The 21,067-nt window shown below is 43.0% G+C and overlaps 1 protein-coding gene across 5 annotated transcripts in view; it reads left to right on the top strand.

The window, feature by feature from the left end:
- Positions 1 to 21,067, top strand: part of SPATA2 (spermatogenesis associated 2) — a 175,997-nt gene that overhangs the window by 69,040 nt on the left and 85,890 nt on the right. For 3 of the 5 annotated variants that reach the window (XM_069243657.1, XM_069243656.1, XM_069243658.1), the window contains one exon: positions 935 to 2,948. The exons of the other annotated variants lie outside the window; for them this stretch is intronic. In XM_069243657.1, coding sequence (XP_069099758.1) covers positions 935 to 2,188 — 1,254 coding nt within the window. In that variant the 3' untranslated portion in view covers positions 2,189 to 2,948. Of the gene's footprint in view, positions 1 to 934; positions 2,949 to 21,067 lie in introns of those variants that run through there. 5 annotated transcript variants of the gene reach the window in all.

The raw sequence follows: 21,067 nt of genomic DNA on the forward strand, positions 1-21,067 counted from the left end.
TTCAAGCCCTATTTGCTATGACTATATTGTCACAAAACCATAAGTAGGCTCCCATTAGAAGCAACACAGTTACCGATAGCAATATTGAATATCATACTGGGATTATCAGTGTAAAGTTGCAAAGCATTTTTATAGGATTTATGTATAAGAGAAGAGAAAGAAAAGAAGGGACCTGCCTTACAAAAGAACTATTTATGGAGACGTGTAAATTCACCAGTAATCATACAAAACCTGAACAACTATTATTAAATATATGATTGAACCTTAAGGGCTGTCACATATGCTGCTTTCAGGGAAGGGACATGGAACATACATAGACGAAAAGGAAGTGAAAGACCTCCACAAAAGGTCCCTTTTAATCATAGATTGGACAGACGACGAATGAGCTCTTTCGAGTCTGGTTTACACAGTAAGTTCCACCATCTCATGAAAATAATTTGCATAGAGCTTTCAAATTTAAAGTTATTTGTAAGAAAATAGCAATTCGGTCATCCACAAAGTTTCTAGTCATGGTATCAGCATTCCAGATGTGACCGAATCATCCTTGAAAAAAAGGAAACGTTATCAAATGGTAATTGAACAGAACATATGCAACAATTTTATCCCAAATCTGTAAGCAAAAGTAATAAACTTTAGGACATTAAAAAAATGTATAAAGCATCACGGTTATCTGCTTTACCGGACCAGCATTTACTATTTTTTTATAAAGTTTAATATTATGAATAGGAAAGGGGGTTAAATATAACCTACTATACGTACATTAAGCACAAAAATCAATGATGTTAAAGCAAGAGTCAGACATTCGAGAAGATGGTAAGGGTGAGAGGGGTAAAAACCTGTATAATTAATTCAGTTATTGTTGAAATTTTTTGAATATATTGCTAAAAACCTTGCTTATCTTATTAATTTTTGAGACGTTTTTCTTCTATTTCAGACATATACTGGACCATTTGTTTATACTGTAAAGTCAAAATTACCTGAAGAGCACATAAAACAGATCTTAAGTTATATGGGATACGACCACGAACCTGGAATTGGATACAAGCTGAAGGACTTGGTGGACACAACCCAAGTGAAAAGGATTTCTTTTGAACTTTATTTGGCAAGGGTGGAATGTGATCTGTTACTTGAAATTCATGCACAAGTCAAAGATAAAGGATATTCAGAGATTGATGTTGTTAGCGAGCGTAAGAAAAGCAGTGAAGATGTTCGAGGATGCAGTGATGAAATGAAACGAAGAGCAGAAGGAACTTTAAACACGTCAATGGCAAGAATGGTACTTCAGAAATCTGCTAGTGAAAGGGCATCCAAAGACTACATCAAACCAAAAGTGACCAAGCCATCAAAATCTGTTGATACCTATGACAGTTACTTGGAAAGAAAAAACAAACCCCCTCTTATGACGACCTTGAGTCTTCGGAAAGAACCAATTGTTTCAACCTTAGATGATATAAAAGATGAAATAATTCGTCCCTCACCTTCTCTTCTGACAATGTCAAGCTCTCCACATGGGTGCTCTGATGACTTTTTGCACATTTCACCTAATCCAAATGGAGTGTTACGAACAAACGCCACTCCTTACAGTTCTTACTATTCTCCGCAAGATGATCTAGATTTATATACTGATCCAGACTCTCGAAGTGTGGTAACATTGAAAAGACCCGAATCTGTAAAACCAGACGTCTGGCTGATAAAAAACGACACAACACCAAACTATCAGAAGCGTACACATTTAGCCAAAGAGACCACTTCTGCACAGTGCCAAAATTGTGGTGCATCTTGTAGCACCACAGCTTGCCAAAATTGTGACAGTATGATTATTTATAGACCAGAGTACCCCATTGTGAAACAGAGTGGATTCTCGGTGAAAACACCTCTTCAAAGCGAAACGGTTTCCCCTGCATCTGCTTTACGTGAAAAATCCTCATATTGCTCACAAACCTCAACACAAGACCGGGCTTCTCAGAACAGCACAAAACAGAAGTCAGGAAGCTCAGTACGTTGTAGCTTTTGTAACAGACCCGGCGCGTCAAACACATGCATGATCTGTTCAAAAGTCTCTTGCGATGAATGTGTTAGTTTTTACTATCGTGACTACTGTTGCAGAAAAAGCGAACACCATAAATTTACTCCCAACAATCAGTTAAACTACAAATCTACTCAGATGTCCCACCTCGTTTTTCGATAAACTTTACGTTTTATGTAGGAAAAGGGCTATGGTACAAAATCATTGAACTTTTTGTCTTTGCTAGAAATATTACACTGAACTCTAAACTATATGTTCTGAGCAGTTTGGAAATGGATAAACTTTGTCATTCCTATTGTTCTTTCACAGTAGATGTTGGATATCATACAGGTAATGCTACTGAAGTTGGTCCTGTTAGATCAAGACAGTGCCAGATGTCACCCTTTAGACCTTTGGTGCCGTTTTGACTTCCACTTTTTAAGTTAAGATTAGTATATAGAGTGAAAAGTAGATCACAATATAACTAGCTTTTTTGACTACAGTGGTTTTTGTCTACATATACATATACATATATATATATATATGTGTGTGTGTGTGCACATCTATAAATCTATTTTCTAATTGCATGGTGTTGAGGGGTAGTTATAGACTTAAGATGGCAGATAATCATTATTTTGTATTGTCGCTATTTATCTTAGAATCTTCTCTAGCCTCAGTTTAAATGCTAAATCACATACTTGCAGTCATCTCCATTGTGTAATTGTGTAAACTCGCAATAGTCTTCTCGTATAGTACTAAAAATGTGAAAATGTAAACAATCCATTTGAATTATGCAGCCTTTGGCTTAAAAAAATCGTTCCCCACAATTATATAATTTAAATCTTATGTTTCATTGTAGTGCACCCTATTCTGTGTGCTGTAAATGTGAGATTTCACATAACACCAATTATTTTTTTAATAAATATGCTATTACACTGCTGTACTTAAGGTTTCCAATTGCTATAGTCGTGCAAAACTCCATGAAATACTATGTTTTTTCAGGGCTCTGCTTGCACACGGTTTATGGTGTTTGTGAAGGATAGAAGAACCTGTTACTGAATATTGCCTCTTAAGTCAACTTTACATTGTAAACTTGGAAACAAAGCTATGTCTCTTTTAGTAGTGCCAAATGACTACACTCCTTTCCAAAGCATGTGTGTATGTTGGGCAGTGTGCTGGCCGCCAAATTGTATTCAATGGTGCCTCGCAATACTAGGACTGTTCTACAGGGTACACAAATGATGTATCTAGTTCTTGACAAGATATTTTTTTAATCTATATACTTATATTCGTTACTGACCTACTTGTTTTTATTTGAAAACAAAATTGCAGTATTTTGCAATCATCAGAAATTTAACATTTTGGCAATTTCATTTAGGCTAGGCATGTATGCAAAACGTATTGCGGAGAAGCAGATGTTGTTTGCTTTCAACAGTGGTCTGAATGTTTCTCAGAAAGCTCAGTAGCTTGCTGCCCATACTATTTCTCGTTTTTTGGATCACTAAATGGGATTCTCAACTGCTGCAGTACATCACCAACCTATCCATTTTAGGGGTCTTGGAAAAAAACGGTTTAATTAGTTTCTAAATGTATCTATTTTGATTGCTGACTGCGATGCACATTATAAAATCTAGAGTACCTCGAACTGGGACGCAATGGAGTAAGTTAAGGGGGTAATAGAGGAGTCGGTCATGTTTCTTTTCAAAGTATTTAAGCATTTTCCTGTCAGCCTTTCAAGTGCCTTTTTGTTTCTTTCAGCCCTGAGTAGGGAATTGTTTCTTTCAGTCCAGAGTTGGGAATGAAATTCTTTATGAAATCTCTGATTGAGAGCTATATGTACAGATTTTAAGTTTTAAACGGTGAGACCTGGGCCTGAACTGAAGATGGATGATCTTCTAGTACGTGTTCAGCCTGTCTTTCTTTGAGCTTATTGAGCCATGTGAGGGAACGAGGACAGACTATATTTACTACGCTATAATGTATGGTCCTCATTTTGTTTCCCATAGCAGTGTACGCTGCATGACAGAGGAGTTTCTCTGCTTGAGATTGTAGCTTTTGTAATGTGCATGTGTCCTGCGAAGGGCTCAAAAATATTTCTATTTATTTAAAAAAAGAAAACACTGTAGTGTTGTCAGCAAAGGTGGTCATTGCCCTAAAATGGCAGTGCGCACTTATGTTGTTTATTTTTTCAATAGACTGACAAATTTCCAACAATAACAGAAAACGTTTTGGCTCTTTAACTGTAAGTGGCAAATTCCATACACAACCTACCCCATTAGGAAATATGGTGGGATAAAATACATAAGATGAGTGTTGGAGAGGTAGACAATAAATTACTTCTAAGGGGACTATTTCACAAAAGAGCATTACGTTATTGAAGCAAGTTTTTCATTGGTGTCATTTGGAAGAATGTTAATAATGTAAACTGAATTTGAAAAACATGTATTTACGGAATGTATAAACTACAGAGTTTATACAAAATCTTTACTGTGACTATTATTTGGGTGAGTTCTTTTTTTTTTATTCTTGTTTTTCAGAAATGTATTTTTTGCTAATCTATATAATATATCATATAGTATATTTCGCTAGTATCAAACCTATGTATGGCAACTTGCAGCAAAACCGTAAATTAAGGAATAAACTGTGATGCCACGTAACTTACTTGTACAGTGAACATAGGTGTTACTACTTAACAAAAGGGTTATTTGTACATACCACCACTGGATTATGTTATATAAATTGTGTTGACATGCTAGTAATTACATTCTATTTTCGTGTGATCTTGTATGAGATTGCTGTGATTGGGGCAGTAAAAATGCTAATTTAAAAATTGTCTATTTTGTATCTGATTTTACACAGTATAATAATTGTATTTCATATTCCATCATGGCGCTGTTGGGGAGTTTATTGGCAAATTTGGTAGATTCTGAAATAATTTGGGGATGCTGGTAAAATAACGGTTCAGTTTAACAAAATTTTAAATGAAGAGCGTGCTTGCTGGGGATCTTCAGTGACATTTAAAGGAATGTTTAAACTCTTGTCCTTTTATGAATTTTAAAGCAAATATGTGAATGGTGGGCCTTACAACCCTGTAATTTGAGCCCTTCCTCCACCAAGCAGACTGTATATCATGGTTGTAAGCCAGGTATTGTAATGTTCTTCTAGGTATGCTTTTCTCCTACACACCACATTTTTCTTCCACTCCAGAAGATTGAAAGTAGAGTTTTTAGTTTCTACGTTTCTTTTCTCCTTTCTTTGGGCCATGGAGCTTGTGGTCTGCAACCAACTGAATGACACCTTGAGCCTTGCTTGTGTAATACTAGCTGTGTTTTGAGCTTAAGCTTAAATTTCACTCCTCAGCGATCAGGAAGTTTCCTGAAGGGACTGTTGGCCTGCACTTTGGGATTCACTGTGGTGAAAAATAGGTCTTCCTTAGTACTATGTGAAAACCGAATCCATACTGCATTCCTCTTGTGCTTTTTTAAATTGTACCTGTATGTACTTTGCAGCCTACTTTATTACCAACAATTTCCTCTGCTTTGTGACAAAGTAAAGCCATCTTACAAAGTGGCTAGAAGAGCCAAAGGCAGACCTCGCAATGATGGCCAAATGACAAAAGTGGATTGAAGCAAATAAGGGTGCATCCATTGCAATTTGTTGTTTGGTCTCCTCCCCATACCAAGAGGTGAGACTGAGGCAGTCCTTGAAGAGGAAAGAAGGAATCTGCAGGTTTCACACCAGCATGCATGGTGTCTGGGGCAAAGGGAAACTCAACAAACAAACTAAAAGTTACAACCCTCCCCCTGAGGCCCGTGCAGTGCTAACTGTTCTTAGTGATTTGTCTTCCTGCACTGCAGCTGGGTTAACTCTTGTCCAGGGGGGGACTCAGCCCTCACAGCACATCCCAATGGTTTTGTGGCATCTTGGCTAATTAACTTGTTCCAGGCAAGATCTCCTTTGCAAGGTGCAATCAAAAACCCCAGCATCGTTTCCAGCTGAAAAACTATTAGTAGTAGTAGGAAAACTGAAGTCTTCTTTAATTGTGCAGACCTTTGGGTTTTCTTGTTTGCTTGTTGCAGGTGTTTTTTTTTTTTTTTTTTGTAATCCTTCTGCGTTAACGAGCCTGAGGGAACATAACACACTATATCCATTTTGTGCCTCTACAAACATTGTGCGGTTGCTTTCAAATTTTTTATTTTTTATTTTTAGATGTCGGCGATTTTGCTCATGTTCTTAGCACTTCTAGTTGGCTTATGAAACACTCAGGTGGTTCTTCAATGCAACACAGTGCCTTCACGATTAGGGTGGGTGGTGGAGTGGGAGAAATAAATGAATTTGTTATTTATCCTACCTTTTTTCTATGTGTAGGACATAGGGGTTCGTGAAGTTTGCCTTATCTTGTAGGATGAAGCATTTATGCAGACAGTTTTCATTGGTTGGAATATTTCTTTAATCTCTAATGTGCTATTAAAATATCTGGATCTAGTTCTTTACTCTGGTCCTCTTTGGCTCCCCCACTCTCGTGTCATCTTGGGTGACAGGCAAGTTCCTGCATCATTACTTTCAGTCGAATATCAGGTGTCACAATGTACGCCTTTCCCCTCACTTGAGCAATACATGTTTACCTTGATAACATGTTGTAATGCCACAAGGGGTTTATAGCCCATGCCTTTATCTCAAATTGCATGTTCAAATGTCTGATATCCCTTTACAATATATATATATAAATTACATATGTGTTTGTAATTTAGCTATATATTTTATTTTGCTGATTAATCTTCAGAATCCCTATTATTTTAATTCCCTGTACTGCTACAACCTCTTAACCCTATTCATTCCTACCTCTCTTCACCTCTGTCCATCCAAGACCATAAAATCACCCTTCCTCCCTTTACCCACTCTTTATCTTAAAATAACCCTACCTTACCTCTTCCCACCACTAAACCCTAAAATCACCCTCCCCCATTAACTCTACCCACCCCATAACCTTAAACTCACCCATACTTCACATCTACTGAACCTTAAAATCACTTCCCTCCCTTTTCCTAACCCCATAACTTTAAATTGACTGTCTCCATTTACCGCTACCCACCACTGATCCTTAATCACACTTCTGGCTCTTGACTTACAGCTAAACCACCCTTTTTTGTGAGTACCTGCATTGTAAAGTACTGTGGGAGTAAAGGATGTGATAATGGATGCTTGGTAAAGATAAATAGCTAGTATTAGTACTTGTGTGGAGTAAAAGCAGTGCATCGTAAAGGCGGTGAGGTAAAAGTAGCAAACCTTTTCATGCTCTTTGCTTGCTGATACCGCAGAGGTTGGTTCCCTGCAGTTTTACCCTTAGTGATAGAAGCCTGAGTAACTTCATGAATGATGGAAGCCTCTTACATTTGATGTGCATGACTCAGTTATGGCAGCCCAAGCGGAGTGAGTGTCAGGACGATGAGTTAGAGCAAGTAAGGCCCTAACTTGCTCTTGTACCGTTGTGATTCCAGGTTGCTCACTTCAGCACATTAATGAAACAAAGTGAAGCATGTTTGCAGTGAGTATCAGGTAAGGAAGAAATGTTGGTACAATAGATTATGCCTTTGCTCGGATTGGAGGGCATCCCTGACTAAGATCTGAGCCTGGAGCTCCCTGGAGAACTCCCCTCCCTACTGCACCCTTCTGAGCCTTTTTAAAACCCCCAGCTATGCCAATGCAGTGTTGCCTCCTTAAGATTATTGACGTCTCTGCCTGTTCCTTGCCAAACTGCTTTGGGTGCGCTGGCATTCAGCTTCGCTAATCTGTGTTTAATTGTGCTTGTTGATGTCCTATCTGGTGAAATAAAGCGAAGCTGGTCAGGTGAATTATATCTGCCTTGAGTTTAAAAACATCCAACGTGACTGAAATTATTCTGATAAAAGACTACAAAACATCAAGCTTGGGCACATTAAAGAAATCGACCCTTTGAAAAGGAAGTATTTTGAAGAGTGTGACCACACTAAATCTAAAATAAAATGAAAGGCATCGGATTTTAAAACTGGAAATACAGTCTTTGTTGGTAGATGTAGTTTGATACACACCATATCGGATTATTGCAGATGGACCTCATTAAAAGAACACAAGCCTAATTATGTGAAAAAGAACGCTGTAATGAGGCAGGTCGACATTCCCTCGGCTCCTGCCATACATCCTGAAAAGCAGTGGTCTCATTAAACAATGCAATGGACCTGTCCATGTCCCCTCCTTTAAACAATCCCTTAAAAATCCCCCGTACAACACAACTTCCTCACTCCAAAGTTGCAACCATCATTATCTAAATGTCTAGCCCCACACTGTTAACCCCTTCGCTGTCAGGCCTTTTCCCCCCCCTCAGGTGCCAGGCCTTTCTCCCCCCCCCCTCAGGTGCCAGGCCTTTCCCCCCCCCTCAGGTGCCAGGCCTTTCCCCCCCCCCCTCAGGTGCCAGGCCTTTCCCCCCCCCCCCTCAGGTGCCAGGCCTTTCCCCCCCCCCCCTCAGGTGCCAGGCCTTTCCCCCCCCCCCCCCCTCAGGTGCCAGGCCTTTCCCCCCCCCCTCAGGTGCCAGGCCTTCCCCCCCCCCCCTCATGTGCCAGGCCTTTTCCCCCCCCCCTCATGTGCCAGGCCTTTTCCCCCCCCCCCCTCATGTGCCAGGCCTTTCCCCCCCCCCCTCATGTGCCAGGCCTTTTCCCCCCCCCCCCTCATGTGCCAGGCCTTTCCCCCCCCCCCCCCCTCATGTGCCAGGCCTTTCCCCCCTCAGGTGCCAGGCCTTTCCCCCCTCAGGTGCCAGGCCTTTCCCCCCTCAGGTGCCAGGCCTTTCCCCCCTCAGGTGCCAGGCCTTTCCCCCCCTCAGGTGCCAGGCCTTTCCCCCCCTCAGGTGCCAGGCCTTTCCCCCCCTCAGGTGCCAGGCCTTCCCCCCCCCTCAGGTGCCAGGCCTTCCCCCCCCCCTCAGGTGCCAGGCCTTTCCCCCCCCTCAGGTGCCAGGCCTTTCCCCCCCTCAGGTGCCAGGCCTTTCCCCCCCTCAGGTGCCAGGCCTTTCCCCCCCTCAGGTGCCAGGCCTTTCCCCCCTCAGGTGCCAGGCCTTTCCCCCCTCAGGTGCCAGGCCTTTTCCCCCTCAGGTGCCAGGCCTTTCCCCCCTCAGGTGCCAGGCCTTTCCCCCCTCAGGTGCCAGGCCTTTTTTTTTTTACTATTTGGGCAGTTCACGCTTAGGCCCTCAACATTTTGTCCACATAAGCTACCCACGCCAAATTTGCATCTTTTTCCCCCCCCCAACATTCTAGGGATTCTAGAGGTACCCAGAGTTTGTGGGTTCCCCTGATGGAGACCAAGAAGGAAGCCAAAAGACAGCAAAAATTTAGTTTTTTTAATTTATTTATTTTTCAATTTTTTTAAAAGAAAATTGGAAAAAAGGGCTGCGGAAGAAGGCTTGTGGTTTTTTCCCCCCTGAAAATGGCATCAACAGAGGGTTTGCAGTGGTAAAATCACCATCTTCTCAGCTTTCAGGTACAGGCAGACTTGAATCAGAAAACCACATTTTTCAACACAATTGTGGCGTTTTACGGGGACATACCCCATTTTTACTAGTTTTTGTGCTTTCAGCCAGAAATGGGTGGGAAACCAATGCTGGATCCCAGAAAGCTAAACATTTCTGAAAAGTAGACAGAATTCTGAATTCAGCAAGGGGTAATTTGTGTAGATCCTACGAGGTTTTCCTACAGAAAATAACAGCTGAAATTAAAAAAAGAATGAAATTGGGGTGAAAATATCAGCCATTTTTCTCCACGTTTTACTTTGTAACTTTTTTCTGCGATGTCAGATTTTTGAAAGCAATATACTGTTACATCTGCTGGACTCTTCTGGTTGCGGGGATATATAAGGCTTGTAGGTTAATCAAGAACCCTAGGTACCCAGAGCCAATAAAGGAGCTGCACCTTGCAATGGGTTTTCATTCTGTACCCGGGTGTTCAGCAATACATTTGCTGAAATATAAAGATTGAAAAATAGGTATCAAGAAAACCTTTGTATTTCCAAAATGGGCACAAGATAAGGTGTAGAGAAGCAGTGGTTATTTGTACATCTCTGAATTCTGGGTCCCCATACTAGCATGAGAATTACAGGGCATTTCTCAAATAGACGTTTTTTTTTTTTTTTTTACACACTGTATTACATTTGGAAGGAAAAATGTATAGAAACACAAGGGGCAATAACACGTGTTCTGCTATTCTGTGTTCCCCCCAAGTCTGCCGATAAAAATGGTACCTCACTTGGGTGGATAGGCCTAATGCCTGTGACAGGAAACGCAACATTGATACATCACATTTTCCCAAACAAAACAGCTGTTTTTTTGCAAAGTGCCAAGCTGGGGTTTTGGCCTCTAGCTCAGCTGGCACCTGGGGAAACCTACCAACCCTGTGCATTTTTTAAAACTAGACACTTATAGGAATTCACGATGGGGTGACTTGTTGGGGCTCTCACCAGGTCCTGTTACGCAGAATCCTTTGCAAAGCTAAAAAAATGGCCACAAAAACACTTTTTCCTCACATTTCGGTGACAAGAGAGGAGCCACAAATTTCCTTCCATCCAGCGTTCCCCCAAGTCTCCAGATTAAAAATGGTACGTCACTTGTGTGGGTAGGCCTAGTGCCCTCAAAAGGAAATGCCCCCAAAACACTGTATGGACACATCAAAATTATCAAATACTAAACTACCTGTTTTTGCGGGGGTGGGGACCTGCATTTTTGGTCCTGGGTTCAGCAGCCATGTAGGGAAACATACAAACCCAAACATTTCTGAAAACTAGACACCCGAGGGAATCCAGGGAGGTGTGACTTCTGTGGATCTCCCAATGTTTTCGTACCCAGAATCCTCAACAAACCACAAATGTAGCTTAAAAAAAAATCACATTTTTGTGTGGCATCACCGCACCGGGATCAATTTCCTACCACCCAACGTTACCCTCAGTTTCCCGGTAAAAATGATACCTCACTGGTGTAGGTGGCCCAAGTGCCAGTGACTGGGAAGAGCCAAAAACACTTTGAAATTGAGGGGGAACCAAAGCAGGCCCAAGAGGGCTGGTTGGGGGGGAAAAAAATTTTTAGGCTGACAAGTGCAGCAGAATTTTTATTGGCATATATGAGACAATGCTGGGTGGTAGAAATGTTGTGGATTCCTGAAGATTCTGGGAAGGTTCCACCACAAAAATGTGTGATTTCCATCAAAGGTGGAGGTTTGCAGGGGATTGTGGGTAAGAAAAAGGTGTGGGGTGCATGTGAAGCACACCTCCCTGGAATCACGCAGATACTTAGTTTTCAGATGTGTCTAGGTCTTGTGGCTTTTTCTACATGCCAGTGACACAAAGTCCAAAAAGTGCAGCCCACGCCTTTCCAAGTGGGAAGAATTTGAGAGTTAGCCAAGCTGTCATGGCCCATATGTAAAACCAAACCCCAACATAATCAATTGTCTGCTTGCCTGCCGTGGGATAAGATGTTTTAGTGTGCGGGGAGAGAGCTGAAAGACTGTTACCCCCCTTCAGTTGGGGTGGGGGCATAACCAGGCACTTACTGGTTGGTAGCTACCGCCCCACAATTTAATTATTTTGGCAGAACAACTTTGGCCCCATTTATTTGGTGTGGTGGTAGGGCCTGGTCTCCGGTGGGCTTTCTGCCCCCTTGGGTGCCGATGGGCCTTCCAAAAATAGGCCTATTTGCCCCCAAGTGGGGCAGATATGGCCAACAGTAATGTGCCCCCATGGGGAGCAACCCTTGCCCAAGGGGCTGCCCCTCCCCCCCCAAACAAAACACACACCAATCCCTGGTGCCTAAGTGGTTTTGGCCTTATAGAAATAGGCCAATCTGCCCCCAATGGGGAGAAGAAATGGCCTAAAATAAATTTGCCCCCTAGGGTCGCTCGCCTTGCCTAATGGGTCGCTCCCCTTGCATGAAATTGACAGAAAAAAATAAAAATCTCTGGTGTCTAGGGTTGTCTGCCCCACCCCCCCCGGGGGCAGATTGGTCTGATTACAATATGCCGAGCTGCCCCCGAGGGGGGTGGGGCTGAAATTGTGTACAACAAATTTACCTACTCCCCCCCCCCCCCCCCCCCTCCCCCCCCAACCCCCAAACAGGGGAGTGAACCTTGCCTAAGGGGTCGCTCCACTCCTGTGAAACTGACAAAAAAGAAATTCCTGGTGTCTAGTGGTTTCTGACCCCCTTGGGGGCAGAGTGGCCTAATAATAATAGGCCGAACCTCCCCCAAGGGGGCCAGAAATGGCCAAAATACAACAATTTGCCCTTCAGGGGAGCGACCCTTGCGTAAAGGGTCACGCCCTCCCTCCCCCAAATACATATAAAAAATAAAGTATAAATAGATCTATATATCTATATCAATGGTGTGTAGGGGTTTCTGCCTCTTTACTTTTAAGACACCTCTGAGCCCCCAAGGTTATTACTGATTCTTCTGACCAAACAAAACTCTGTCCTATATGAATAACGTTAAATGCAAAGCTATGGCGCACGCACTCAGAGAGAGATACAAAGGTCTTGAAGCTTTTGCGAGTTTTGTGCTGACTGTTCACTATATTAACATTGGACATGTCCACTTTAAACAAAACCTCCTCTTCCCCATAAAGCAACTGCCACTACCAGGGGAAAGAACTTCAAGAATGCAATGCTACACCCACCACTGCCACTCTCCAGGTCTCTGTTCTGGGCACCACCTCCCTTTTCGCATTGGCGAGTCTTCTTGTTTTTTATGTCACATTTGCCCTGTGCTCACAGACAGAGGTCAAAGGTCAGTTTTTCTCACTTTAATTTTCCTTCCGACTGGAGAGATTCAGGACTTTGTAAGGTGAACTGCTGCTTAGAATGTAAAAGGGAGTCAGGTTTTTCCTAACACACAACATTTAAATGACTAAGTCAACTGTGCAAACATATTGAAAAATATTTCATTAGTTGTGAAAGCCCTTTTTTTTATATTTCTGTGTGATGAAAAAATATTTTAATAGGATGAAAACAAATCAGAATACTTTACATGTTGATGTGCAAAGGATATGTATTCTGAAACCCAATTTTCACAGATTAATACACTGTATAGTTTTATCAGTAAAGCTGCAAGTTAGTGGAGAGGATTTTGGAAATTTCTTGGAAAGTTACTGTGTGTAGATGACCGTGTGTCACCACATCATGGTTTAGTAATATATTTATATAATTGAGTGTTTATACAAACTGAGAAACACTCCTGCCCTGATGGCAATGTTGTTAGTAAACTAAAAGAAGTCCTAGGTTATGAGAGTTCTACCTCATGGGTATGTGGGCTGGGTTCTTGTAATGCATGTAGCAAACTTTAGTCTACTTAATTAAACAAAATACGTTTTTTTTGTACTGCAGAAATGCTGAGCTCTCACATTTGAAGGTGCACTTGTGAGAATTAAGAAAAAGGTGACTCTATAAACTAATTTCCTGGGATCACACAATTTGAGATCCATTTTACGGGTCAAGTACATTACAGTTAGGTTGAGTAGATTATGTGTTATTCGACCTGCAGGTCTAGTAAAATTGTAATTATTTTTTGAGCCCTGATACGATATTAATGGACCTACCGCTTCTCCCAAACCGCTCATGGGTATTCTATTAAAATCCAATAAGAAGGTTCACCATATCTTAAAATCTGCCACTGTCCCCTGTCTAGAGGCACACTCTGTGATGGTACAAACAGGCCCCCGAAAGAGCCAACCCCCACTTCCTCCACCGTCCAACACAAAATTAAAATGTCTAATGAAGACGTGACTATCACTTACTTGCACTTTCTGCTTAACCAGCATGCCCTCCAACAATCTGGTCCTGTGGTAACTTTACCTCAATTTTCTCAGTATCCAGTTCCACCTCTAGGAATGTCTACACCAGGCGTACTCTCAAACATTTTCTCAGGGGCCACAAAGTTAAGTCTGCAATGTGATAGAGGGCCTCTGATGCCAGCAGGGTGGTGGTCAACAGTTGGGGGAGATTGGCAGTAATGTGGGTGTAGGGTAAGTGAAGCCGTAAGTGAAGCCTATACGTATAGTGTCTGAATTGCACAATGTGAAACCAAAAACTTCGGATTAATCTCAGTTTCTACACTTAATAAATTGTGTGATCCTAGGCAGTTGTTTTTTATTTCACTTTCCTTCCTTTTTAGGTTGAGTGTTCAAGTGCTTTGACCTGTTGTAAGTATTGTGGACTTTAACCACGCCCACCTCATGCCCATCACTTTCATTTGCCTTTCAAAAATCACCTCGATGTCATTGTCCGTTTTGGGGTTGTTTTGGTTCACGCCTTGCAGACTACCCTGTGACATAGATTATTGCATGACTGGTGATGGTCTTCAGCCTGGGGATCTTTTTCTTTTTTCTTTTCTCTCTTTCCCTTTGTGCTGCATGGTGGCCATGGAGCTCACAGCATGAACAGGCACCACAGCGTGAACTTGATTGGCGATATAGGAGCACTGGTCACATTGTTCAGTTACCTAATCAGTCATTTCTTGTGACTCACCCCTTAAAACACTTGAAATCGGTAAACGCTTTAAGTAAAACAGATCCTCAAAGCGAAAGTGGCTCTCCCGACACAGCAGTGGAGCTGATACTACAATGTTTACTGTGCACAGGAAACTTGCCCCATAATGCTTTGCCGGGCATTACTTTCACAAAACATTTTTGCTCATAACTCAGCCTTTGGTGGTCCTAGGACAATGGGACCACTTATAAAAACCTTCAGCAGAACGTGCTCTTTCTGACTACATTGTCTCTGGGACCCCACACTATATTAATGGGAACCCCAACATTATAACCCCCTCCAACCAGTCAGTCTCTTTCAAAACATTCTCACGGCTGGAGCTTTTGTTTTACAGCTGGAAATAGCTTATGCTTTACAAGTCTTGTTTGTAATATCATTGCTATAGGCCTGCTACCCCTGAAAATGTGTAATATACTACGCCCTCTAGGGGGTTAAGTATATGGTTAAACTGCATTATTTATTGCCATTTTCTTTTTATGAGGTTATTCCCTCTTAGTCAGCTATATAGTTACATGACCATGCTTCTTGCAAATGCGGTTTTCATTGTGGTGTCCTCTAGGGACGGTTCTGAGCATTATAGTCATATCAACATACTAAAATACTCGTGTCATGGAAACTTGCCCCATAATGCTTTGTAGGGCATTTCTTTTACAAAATATTTTTGCTAATAACTCAGCCTGTAGTGGTCCTAGGACAATGGGACCACCTTCAAAACATTGGCCGCAATGTGCTCTTTCTGTCTATATCATCTCTGGGTCCCCACACTATGTTAGTGGAGACTCCAAAATATTAACACCTATTCATGGTCTTTTAAGCTCTGTCATGGCTGGAACTTTTGTTTTACAGGAGGGAGAAGTTATGTTTTATGGGCTGAGTTTGTAATATTGCTATAGACCTGCAATCCCTGAAATTGTGTAAAGCACTATGCCCTTTAGGGGCTAAATATGTGGTTACACTGCATTACTTTCTCCCATTTTTTCATGTGGTTATGCACTTTAAGGGCTTACTGTATGGTTGCATGGCCATGTTTCTTACAAATTATATTTTTGGTTCTAGTGCCCTCTTGTTATAATGCCCCTAGTGCTGTTTTGAGCATTACAGTTTAATGCCAAAGTTTATTTCTGATAAAGGTTTATATGAGACTTGTATATGTTTTATTAAGCTCTCCTTATTACAATTCTGACCATGATTCAGGCCGGCTTTACATCCTTAATACACTATGACTATTTGAACTCTTGATATGTTTGGGTGACCCTTCTAGTTTGCTTCTCTCTGTGGCGGCCTTGTGTCTTTTTTTGGAGAACCGTGTTAGCCAGCCAGCAATTCTGATGGTGGGGAGATGAAAGTGGTATTCTAGTGGAATTAGCATGGCAGATTTAAATTAGAATGCTAAATGGCAATGTTTTTCAATGAAGAAGATAAATGGAAGTGTTTTAGTTATATGCAGGGCCACTGGAGTTATATGGCAGGAAAAGACGAAATTATGAGGCAGAGTTGACCAATTTAAGTGGTAAGAAAGTCCAGTTATGAATTTACAATGCCAGTAGCTCTAATTCAAGAAAATGCGAGACCTATTGCATTGCAAATGCATTTTCATTATTACATACAAGGATCTGGAGATACATGACTTCATGGTGTGTGCTGTGCAGAACCTCTGTTTGATTTAATAAGCAATAATGCTGTTTGTGCATGATATTAACCCAGGCTACCCAATGGGAAAAATAACTGACTTGCCTCTTACACACTTTATCATATGTTTACTCTTTTGCTGCAAGGTTTCTTTAAAAATAAGGGTGTTTCTAAATTTAAGCTGAGCAGAACACCCTTGTTATTTCCTTTAACTTAAATTAACCTTTAAATGCGCGTCTGTATATTTAACATTGTTTTAATGTTCCTGCCGAGTCCAGTACTGCTGTTCGGCGGGTGGCCTACATGGGGCCTTCGGGCTGTACTTTGAGCATCAGTGGTTTACTCCATACTTGGCTCCATTGTTTTCTCCAGGGCCCTTGGTAATCTCAGATCCACCATCAAGTCCTCAAAACCCTGGAGAGGTTTGGCACATGCTCTGTTGCTGCCTGTTCAGCAAAAGGTCACCCACACACTGCTTCATGCATTCCCCATCACTAATCAACACAAAGAAATCCTGTAAGAAGTTGCTAAACCTTTTGAAAAGAGAACAGGAAATCAAACATCCCTTGGGCAGAGCCTTTTCAACAAAAAAAAACTCCCAGATGGCATGACCAGGAGCTCAAAATCTGCTGGGTGCACTGGCAACGGCTGAAATGCTGTTTTTTATTTTATTTTATTTTTTGGTGCTGATCATCTTTGTCACCAGAGTGATTGCATCATCTACTTTTGCATGCTGTACCGTACCCAACTCCTCCTGAGTGAAATTGTTGATGAACTGCCCCTCAGGCCAGGATAAATACTGAATTAGCCAAAACTCCCCTTTCTTCTTTTTGGGCACAACCCCAATGAGAGAAGTCCTCAGTTGTCTTCAGAAATCCTAACCAGGTCCACTTATCGCATCTCCTTCAATAACTTTGTTTACCAACTCCTCATGCCCTGATTCTCTTGTGCAACAGCTTACAAATTCAACCTATTTTTTTATTTGTAGCCATTAAATTAGCCCCCCAAACGCTTTTTAATGCCTATGGTGGACAATTTCTTTACCTTCACATCTTTCCTTTCTCCCTTCAACTTATGTCCATCAGCTGTACTCTTTCCGTCCCCAGCTAAGTTGTTTGTAGGCCCTTTTCCACTGAGATTATCATCACTTGCTGAAACCGCCCCCTTCATTTGTGGCCCTCCTTTTGGTGATTTTTCAGTCCCCATACCTTGATCCTGCACATATATACCTTTCAAAAGCTGTAACTCTGTACCTTCTCTCCCGCATCCAACCCCCACTGATTTGAATGTCCAGACTGAACCATCTTTGTTATCTGAACACCCAACCCCTTACATAAGGCACCCTGTGGTGAGCACCGTAACATCTAATTTCTGTCTATTTCCTCGCATATCATCCTCTGGGTTGGATCCTGGTCATAACCCAACAATTAATCCAGTTCCATTCGTGCCAGCTGCCTCACCAAATTCATTCCCTCTTTCAAATGTGAACAGCTGCTCCTTCATGAAGGAGGCCATCCTCAAACTTCCTTCTGCCGTATCCAAAACGTCCATTGTTGTCCCAAGGCTGGCTGCAATGACATGAACCTTGACTTTGGAGTCGGGTATTCAAACCTCACCAAGCAGACACTCTTGCTCTCTGCATCGCATCCTACCATCCTGAAACCTCCCCACCTGTTTTAGGTGTTCCTCAAAATATTATACCACTACCTCATTTTCTCATCCTCACTACCCCATATCCATCTCGCCCTCCTGGGCACACTACTGGGGGGTTCTACCCCTGCGCTTCTAACCCTTGAGAGTGCAAAGTAATCAAGTGGTTCCCAACCTGTGGTCTGGGGACTGCTGTGGGTCCCGCAGCACCTCGTCATGGGGACCATGACTGCTTAGAAAAATAACAGATTACTAAAGTGGCAAAAAGTACAATTGAAATATTTTAAATGCACTATAGCTGTAGAGGAATTTGAAACTGGAGGATAAAAATGAGATTAGTATCCTCGGATTGCTTTGTAGGAGCAGTGCAGGTGCATCAAGCAGAATGAAGTATGAACGATTCGTGGCTTCAATTGAATTAAGAAAAGCTCCGACCTTCCTATGAAACTCTTTTTTTTTTTTTTTTTCTTAAAATTTTTGTATGCAAATTAAATGAAATGTGCTGTCATTTGCGTACGTGTTTGATGGAATGCTTGTTTCTGTCGTTTTTGTGTGTATTTTGTGGTTCAAATCATCTTCAATGTTTAGGCCTGGGTCCCCGGCTTCCAGTAAAGAATCAGAGGGAGGAGTCCCCAGGTTCCATTAATGATAAAGTAGGTGTCCACAGAAGTCAAAAGGTTGGGCTCACTGATTTAGTAATCAAATGATTTTTGTCAAGCAGTCGGGGAACCATGCCCTTTGCCTGCTCCTTGGACTTGCATGCACTTCGGTCGGGCCGACCAGGCCCAGGCCCAGGCTGGGCGCCGGTGCCCCGAAGGGCAACCAAAGGGTTGTTTCGCCGGTGTCGAGGTGTAGATGCAAGATGGTTCACGATCGAAAACAATAACGCAGATTTTCTGCATTTTTTTTATTTATTTTTCCGAATCGAATAACCGGAGCGAAGAGGAACACGTCCGAACCCGCTGGCGGTAAGAAAACATTCTAAGATGGAGTCGATGACCATGCTCAATGAAGCCGAAAGGGAGGAGTCACTCTGTGCCGTGACTCGAAAAGACTGTCGAAGAAAAACAACTTGTTACACTCCGAGCCGAACACTAGATGGCAGGAACAGTGCACAGCATGTGAATCTGCAGTGGAACATGCCACAAACACATTTTCCATATATATATATATATATATATATATATATATATATATATATATATATATATATATATATATACATACACACGCACTATTACAATACAATATGCGACAGCCAGTTTGCATATGCGAGTTGTGCAAGAGGCCACTCCCCTGTACTCCACTTGCAGTAGTCGTCTTTAGACGGGTCCAGCAGCATGTCCATGTCATCCCCCACCCCTCCTCTCCTAGCAAGCACTTCGGCCCACACCACACTTGCCTCATCTCACCGCTGAGACCCGCATCAGAGCGCTTTCCGCACTGTGGCTCACAGGTAAGGACGACACTTTAACTGTGCATTTTTTCTTTAGTACCACAGCTTTTCCCTGTAAGTGCCATTTCTGATGGATACAACTACCTGTGGATTCCTCATTGAATTTTCCCCATGCGCCAGCACCCAACGGAAATTTTCTCCTAGCTTCTGCACGTCGACAAGGACGTCACAATTGCCCGGCTCCCACGGGACACCGGCTGCCGTCATACAGGCAATAAGAGGTCCTCGCTGGCGTGCTGACGTCAGTTCCCTTTTTTCCGTGCCTGCGAGCGACGGTTATTCTTCGAGAGAGCAACTGTTTCTGCTGCGTAGTTAGTTACTGTTTCTATCAAAATGTCACAGCGAAAGTCGGGCTTTAAGCCTTGTAGAGAGTGCGGAGGCAAGATGTCGGTGACAGACCCACATGTGGATTGCTTGTGGTGTCTGAGCTCCGACCATGAAGTGGAGAAATGTGAATCCTGTCAACGCATGAATCCTAAGGCATTGAAGGAACGGGAGGCTAAGCTGTTTTTGGCGAAGTCCAAAGAGAAGGAAAAGCGTCACCGGCGCAGATCGTCATCACCGAAATCTCATCAACGTCACTGTGACTCCCGCCGCTGTCGTGATTCTCGATGCCGTTCGAGTAGAGAGCGTTCACGCTTGAGGTCGCCTTCGGTTCGGTGCCGTAAGACATGGGAGGTTAGTCCCACCATCACTCCTCAGCCGCAGACGCCTCCCACTTCTCCGACGTCTCCGCCGTCTGTCTTCGTGGTCGTACCTCAACAGGATCCTGAGTTTTCACCTGCATCAGAGATGCCTGGGCCGGCGCCGTTATCACCTCGGGCGCAGGCTCCGCAATATCCATCATTCCCGGCGCCAGGTGCTGATAGTTCCGCATTTCTTAATGCAATGTTTGCCATTTTTCAACAGATGGCTCCGGGTGGTGGTCCAGCTGGTCCTTCGGGGCCATTGGCTTTTAATATGGGTGCTCCTGCTCCTTTACAACCGGCACCTTTCATGCCCTTCCTTCCAATGGGAGGTGCTGGCTCGCCGCCGGTTCCTTTGGCGTCACCTACAAGACCTGCGACTCCGATGGATCCGGCGTCGGATGGATCAGAGGATCGGCGTCAGACGAGGTCATCGACGTCGGCGGATGCCTTGTCGACACCAAGGTCGAGGCCAGGCTTCATTCTAGGAGGCTAGCTCTTCGCCTCCTTGAGGAACAGGAGTATAACAGGCAGGCCTTAGAGGAGGGTGAGATTGAGGAGCCTCTGACAGATCTTCATGGTTTAGACACTGCTAGTGGCTTGGACACTTCCCCGGAGTGGGACTTGACATCTGGCCAATATACAGAGGAGGCTGCTTCTTTCCACTCTGTTTTAAGGAAAGCAGCTGACTTCTTAGGCCTTCCCCTCCCAATGGCTGAGGCGAAACCCAACATTTTGACGGAAGTACTTCATCCGGCCTCGGCTATTGCAGAGCCTCTTTTGCCTTTTAATGAGGCTCTCCTTGATCCAATTATGGAGATTTGGAAAAAGCCAGTCACATCTACGGCTGTTAACAGGACAGTAGTGCACAGATATCGTGTGGCTCCTGCGGATCCAGGCTTTTTGTCGAGGCACCCGACTCCAGAAAGCTTGGTTGTGCAAGCTTCATGTTCCTTACGTACTGCTCCAGGTTCCTTTCCAGGTGTGCCTTCGGGCAGAGATTCTAAAAAGATGGACCAGTCTTCAAAAAAAGACTTTCTCTTCTTGTAGTATGGCCCTTAAGTCCACGAATGCCACATGTATCTTGGGCAGATACA

Source organism: Pleurodeles waltl, chromosome 7, assembly GCF_031143425.1.
Source record: "Pleurodeles waltl isolate 20211129_DDA chromosome 7, aPleWal1.hap1.20221129, whole genome shotgun sequence".
Classification (NCBI taxonomy): domain Eukaryota; kingdom Metazoa; phylum Chordata; class Amphibia; order Caudata; family Salamandridae; genus Pleurodeles; species Pleurodeles waltl.